Source organism: Atta colombica, unplaced genomic scaffold (assembly GCF_001594045.1).
Source record: "Atta colombica isolate Treedump-2 unplaced genomic scaffold, Acol1.0 scaffold19, whole genome shotgun sequence".
Taxonomy (NCBI): domain Eukaryota; kingdom Metazoa; phylum Arthropoda; class Insecta; order Hymenoptera; family Formicidae; genus Atta; species Atta colombica.
Window position 1 is genome coordinate 180149 of NW_017259282.1, and position 6321 is coordinate 186469.

Here is a 6321-nt window from a genome sequence, read left to right on the forward strand (position 1 = left end):
TCTTATTTAAATTATATGATCATTTTGAGTATCATAGAAAAAACGCTGATTGATTGATTTATTAATATGATCAATCATTTGTTCCATCATCCTCATTGGATGATCGTCTTCTTGCGCACTTCTTTATTATATAATGCACACCTGTTTTCTTTATTAGACCATGTATAACTTTGGTACATGTACCAAAGAATCGCTAAAAATCGCCAAAAAAATTTGCAAAAATTTTACTATCTATATCACTATCTATATCATAAACTATCTATATCATAAAAATTTGGAGTTTTCCTTACAAAAGTATTTTAAAAATGTTCCTACGAGTTTTTGTTTCTGAGTTACTCGCGGATTAAGTAAAAAGAGCATTCTGACTATTCTATTTATTATCTATTTATTATCTATTGACTATTTTTGATTGCTCATAACTCCACTAAAAATTATCGTACAGTAATAAAAAAAAAAACAGATTTTTAAAGCTTGCTCTATGGAGTAATATAATTGCCAATTTATAAAAATAGAATATATATAAAAGACCCTGCACTAATCTTATGCGAAAACGTCTTTTTGTGAATTTGGCTAATTTTTGAATATGTTGTAGTTCTCTTCATTCTGAACAAATGTTTCAATAGATACTTGAGTCCTTTCCTATGAGTTCTTTCCGCGCTACAAGCCTTGAAAGATCCAGATTTAATATGTACAAATACTGTATTCTAAAAATATGACATTACTTTTTTTTAACCATTGCGCAATGATTATAAGAATAATAATATTATAGTTTTACTCTAATTTGTATATATTTTACATTTAAAAAATTATCATGATATCATTCGATAGAGCAAAGCTTTTTCAGCTTTAATTTGTTTTATTAATTATGATACGACGATTTTTAACGGAGTTGTGAGCAAATCAGAATACTATTTTATTTAATCCACATGTAACTTGATAACAAAAAAAGTCGTAGGAACATTTATTAAAAACAAACTTTTAGGAAAAATTTTAAGCTTTCAGGTAATTGCAACGAATATATTCTGTATATAATTTTAAGCTAACAAAATACAAATAGAACTTTTTCTCCGACTCAATAGTAGTCCATAAACTAGTAATTTGTACGATGAAACAATGTGGAATTCGCAAATACAATAGAGTAGTAAACCTTAATTTGGACTACGATACTTCTACCAAACGCTTTTTATAAATAGAGCGGCCTAAACTGAGTCAAAAAGTATTGTATCAGTTTGCAATTTTCGCAATAGTTAACGAGATATTAATTACTAAAAATTGCCGAATATTGGTCTTCAATAATTTTTCACTCAAATACTATCAACTTTACAGAAAAACAGTAAGAGACAAAAATTACTTATTCTTTTTCTTCTCATAAAGTTCTGAGAATTTTTTTCAGAATCGATTCAATTTAGTCCGTTCTAACTATAATACAAAAAGCATTTAGCAGAAATCTTGTTGGACATCTGTATAATAGGTGTCTTAAGCCATAAGAATTGATCAATTACAATTGAATCAATTAATCTCCGAGGAGAATAATTTACTATGATTCATCTATTTCTTAAGATCTTAAAAATCTATTATAGATTCGGGCTTAAGTCTTAAAAAAATTGATCTCGAATGTGAGAAGAATAATCGATTATGATTGGTTAACTCCTTAAGATTTAAGACTTACTACTTTATTGTGTTTGCGAGGTTAGAATTGAACTTTGACGTCTAATAACATACGTTATTATTATAACGAATATTTATGTATGTAATGCGTGAGATATTGGCTGCGTTCAACAGGAAAAGCAGCCTTGCAACTGTTGTAAAATTTTGCAATATGATTGGTTTATACGTTTAGATTTATAAGAAATCAAAAGCAAGAACTAATTATATTGAAAAATTTTATAACAGTTGCAAAGCTGCTTTCTCTACCAAACGCAGCCATGTAGTAATGTGTCAATGATACGTAAATCGTTTATGTGTAAATGCTGTTTACGAACTAATCATCTTTAGAACCCCCTAAAGGTATTTTTCTATGCTGATGTTCGACGCTCATTTTTAGCATCAAAATAGGTTATGTGATGTCAAAATTGATATTCGTCAATTTTCATCACGTAATCTGTTTTGGTGCTAAAAATGAGCGCTGAGAATCAACATGAAAATGCATCTTTAAGCTACGCAAAAGTTTTGTTTTATTTTTTAGCGTCAAAATGGCGACGCTGAAGCTTTACAAGTGAGACTGCTTCTTTCCTCACGACTTGTAGCATAATTTTTAACAAATTTTATCCAATGCACTTGAAAGTATCCCACACAAATTATATCGAAAAGTGCTTTCGATTGAATTGAGCTGAATTTTTTATGTTGTAGTTGTCATTCTGAACAAATGTCAATAGACACAACTTGATCCTGTGGCTATTGTAGTTTCAGAGATATAATATAAGCGGTCAAAATGTCCTCTGCTGAAAATGCGATGTGCACTACATATGCATCATTATCGATTGCCTTTGTTTCTAATATATATGAGTTAAATAATATATATGAGTTATAATAATAGTAATTACAATAAATATAATAATTATTATAATATATATGATAATTATATATATGATAATATAAATATAAATATATAAGGTATGAGAAAAAGTTCGTGGCGTTTTTCCCATTAGATGATATTAAAAAACGCCACGAACTTTTTCCCAAATATAATTACAATTACGATCATAATTATTGTGTAATGTGACTTTAGACAAATATATAATTATAATTATGATCGTAATTGTAATTATAATTGTAATTATATTCATTACTATTATATATATTATTAGGTATAGTAAAAAGAAATCCATTATTTTTCTATTAAATTTCAAAAATAATGGATTTCTTCTTACTACACCTAATATAATAGTTATTATATTTATTATATTGCTATCATTGTAATTATTTAATTCATATATATTAGAAACAAAGAATTAATAATGACGCGTAATGCACATCGCATTTTCGACAGAAGACATTTTGACTATATCTCTGAAATTAATCACAGGACCCATTGAAACATTTGTTCAAAATGAGTGTAAATTAAAGGCTCTCAAATCGAATTTCCATTTATTTTATTATTTAACTGCAAAAATTTAACTGTAAAAATTCCCAAAATCATCCATGTTTTCAGACGTTTTTGGATATAATCAGACTTCTATATATTACACTAAACTTGACTAGACTGCTAACTCCCCACATTTCTTTGCATAAAAGTGCTGTCTGAGCAAATTAAATGCGCAGAATAGGACTATCACGTGATCGCACATACAGAAAAGGAATGTCAACAGCATTTCGAACAGCAATGATGAGCCTCTCCGTAATTGATTCAAAATGTTGTATGTAAACCTCTCTATAGTTAATTCAAGATGTCATACATCTCTTTGTTGATTTGATGCGTGATCTTGCGTAGACCTCATTTTAAGCATGCCTATAAATTTGCCTTCGGCAAATGGTAGCAGTTAAAAGAGCAGAGTTAGCAATCTAATGTAAAATATAATAGAAGTCTATGGAACTCTTTAAAGCGTCTGAGTATTCACCTCAGCCATATTGAATTGTGATGTCGTAAGCGAGAAATGTGTCATAAGCGACACGTTAATTTTTCTTGCATACCATTTATAAATAAAGACGAAATGGATAAAACGGAATAAAATCACTGTAAAACGCTTGTAAAAATGGACCGAGACCATTATCGTCTCTCCTGATAGTCAATAAATAGCCGAAAAAGGTATGTAAAATGCGTTTACTAATTTTTATTCAATAGTCATGTAGTCTATTTTCACTTCACAAACATTTTATTTATAAATTGTCTTTATTTACAAATAGCAAAAAAAATTAATTTGTCATTTCTCGCTTATGACGTCATGATTATGGCTGAGGTGAATACTCAGAAGTTTATTAATATAACATTATTATTAAAAAAAATATTACTAAATATTACTGACCTTACTGTAATGATGCTTTTCTCTATGTTCAGGAATGTCACCGTTTTGATGCGTACTTTTGGCTATAACAAATGTAAAATAATATATATTTCAATACATATAATTACAAATACTCCTTGAAGAGTCCATATTTTATTGTAATAATAATGAAAATACATTCACAAACCTCTTTCATCATCTTTTCTCCGTTTTTGTTCAGTAGTTGCTATGGATTCCTCTGCCCGATCCTATCAATTGATCAATTGGCTGTTTAATAAATAATTTAATAATTTTTTTAATTCCCATACAGCACCAATTATTGCAGAAAGTTTTCAGAAATGTTTCAACCTTCCACGTCTCATATGCAACAATTCTGCAATATCGTATGAAATGCTTAACAGAAATGTTTCTAAAATCTATTATATGCAATAAATTGAAAAACATAATTTAAACAAAAAAAAATCATCATAAATGATCCGAAATGTTTACTAAATGTCATTTTTTGATCAATCGTGATCACTTTATTTATTTTGATTCACTTTAACGTTATTTTGATAGTAATAATGTAATCTTCTTACGAACTCTCCTAAATTCAACAACAGAAAATCCAAAAAAAATCAGGGCTCCTGAGAGTCAGGTGGTAGTTAAATAATCTTTTTATTCCAGAAAATAGAATCTATATTCCTATAAAAAATAGTACGTTTGAATTCACTTTGAAATCATTCTTAGCAATATAATTTCAAAATATCAATCTCTTCATGTTCAAGAAGAAATCATTATCAAATTAACAGATTTTTTGATGTTGTAATCTATTCGAAACATTAAATATTTCGAAATTTAAACATATTTTGAAACTATTTTATTCAACAAGTTACAAATTAACTGGTGACTCACTCCAAAACATAGAAGGAATTCAACATTGGAACAAAACTAATTAAAATTTATCACTAAAGAATATCAAGTTAAAAACTGCATGTTGATCGCAGCTCGAACGAAACATGACTAATGCATGTAATATAATGAGTACATGTTAGATCAACAAGGAAAATAAAAAGAAAAAAGAACAATGTCAATACATAAATAATAATTTATATAAACCGACAAAAATTATTTAATGTCTTAACTATTTAATGTCTTTCAATAATTGTGTATAAGTTTGATATACACTTTCTGTATCTGAGCATAAATTGAGACTATTTTGTTGCATGAGTATATGAAGGCACTCAGCTGTTAAACATTTATTAAGAAAAGCTCTTCATCTAATATCGCGACATTCTCCCAATCCGAAGTTATGTTCAAATTCAATGTTGATCACCAATTGGTTGTTACTATTAGAATTAAAATGATTATGATGCTCATCCAATCTAGCTTTAAGTTTTCTTCCTGTCTGTCCAACAAGAGGCATCGCAGGATTTACAGATTTTATACACACACAACATTTTTTTTCTTTTCTCTTGGGAGGATGTTTTTATGTCCCTTGATTAGACTATTTAATTTATTTAAGCTAGTAAAAGCTAATTTAATGTTAAAAGTTTTACTAATTCTTTTGAATTCGTCTGAAATTTTTGGAATATAAGATAGTACAAATCAAGAAGTACAATCCCTCTTGATTTCTTCACTTGATTTTTTCTGTTATATCGTACATTAAAGAAGAATGGTTTGTCAACTTATCTTCAATTTCTTTTCCTAAAGAAACACAATGCTTGTTACAATTGGGGGGTAATTTTTTCTTGTCCTTTGTAATAACAAATTTTCATTATTTGAGTGCATTGAAAGTACAGAAAGTAATTTAAAGAAGTATAACAGTGAACAGGTGGCTATGATTAAAGACATTACATTACCGATTCTTAAGAAACTGCTATCTTTTTCTGTTGCCAAAAATGAGGTTAATAGAGATTGCAATTGTTGAAGGTCACTAAAGATTTTCTAAAGCGAAATCCTAATATGATCTTAACAAAGGCTGATAAGAGAAATATCACAATTGCATAACAGTTAAATAATAATGATTACAAATCTAAAGTTGCTTGAGGATAAAGAAACTTACATAAAATGAAAGAAAGATCCGATTAATAAATTAACTAATGATGTCCGAGATCTGTTATTAAGACGGAAAAAAAAACATTTTATTAATGATTTAATGTACAAAAAATCTTGTAGCGAAAGTATTCTTCCGAGAGCATATGCTTTATCAAAAATACATAAATTGAATTTACCCATTCAGATTAATAATATTATCTATAGATAGTCCTCTGTATGCCTTAGCAACTTTTATACATCATGTTATCTCAAAGAATGTACCTAAATCGGTTTACAATATTGTTAATAGTTTCCAATTGATAAAAAGACTTAAGACACTTTTGAAATTGAACATGTCATATTC

The 6321-nt window shown here is 28.1% G+C and overlaps 1 protein-coding gene across 1 annotated transcript in view; it reads right to left on the bottom strand.

Annotated features, from left to right (window-relative positions):
• LOC108686792 (THO complex subunit 2) overlaps positions 1–6321 on the bottom strand; it is a 49225-nt gene that overhangs the window by 11527 nt on the left and 31377 nt on the right. The window contains exons 25-26 of the mRNA XM_018192259.1: positions 4129–4189; positions 3963–4024 (exon numbers count right to left, since the gene is read on the bottom strand). Coding sequence (XP_018047748.1) covers positions 3963–4024; positions 4129–4189 — 123 coding nt within the window. The remainder of the gene's footprint in view (positions 1–3962; positions 4025–4128; positions 4190–6321) is intronic.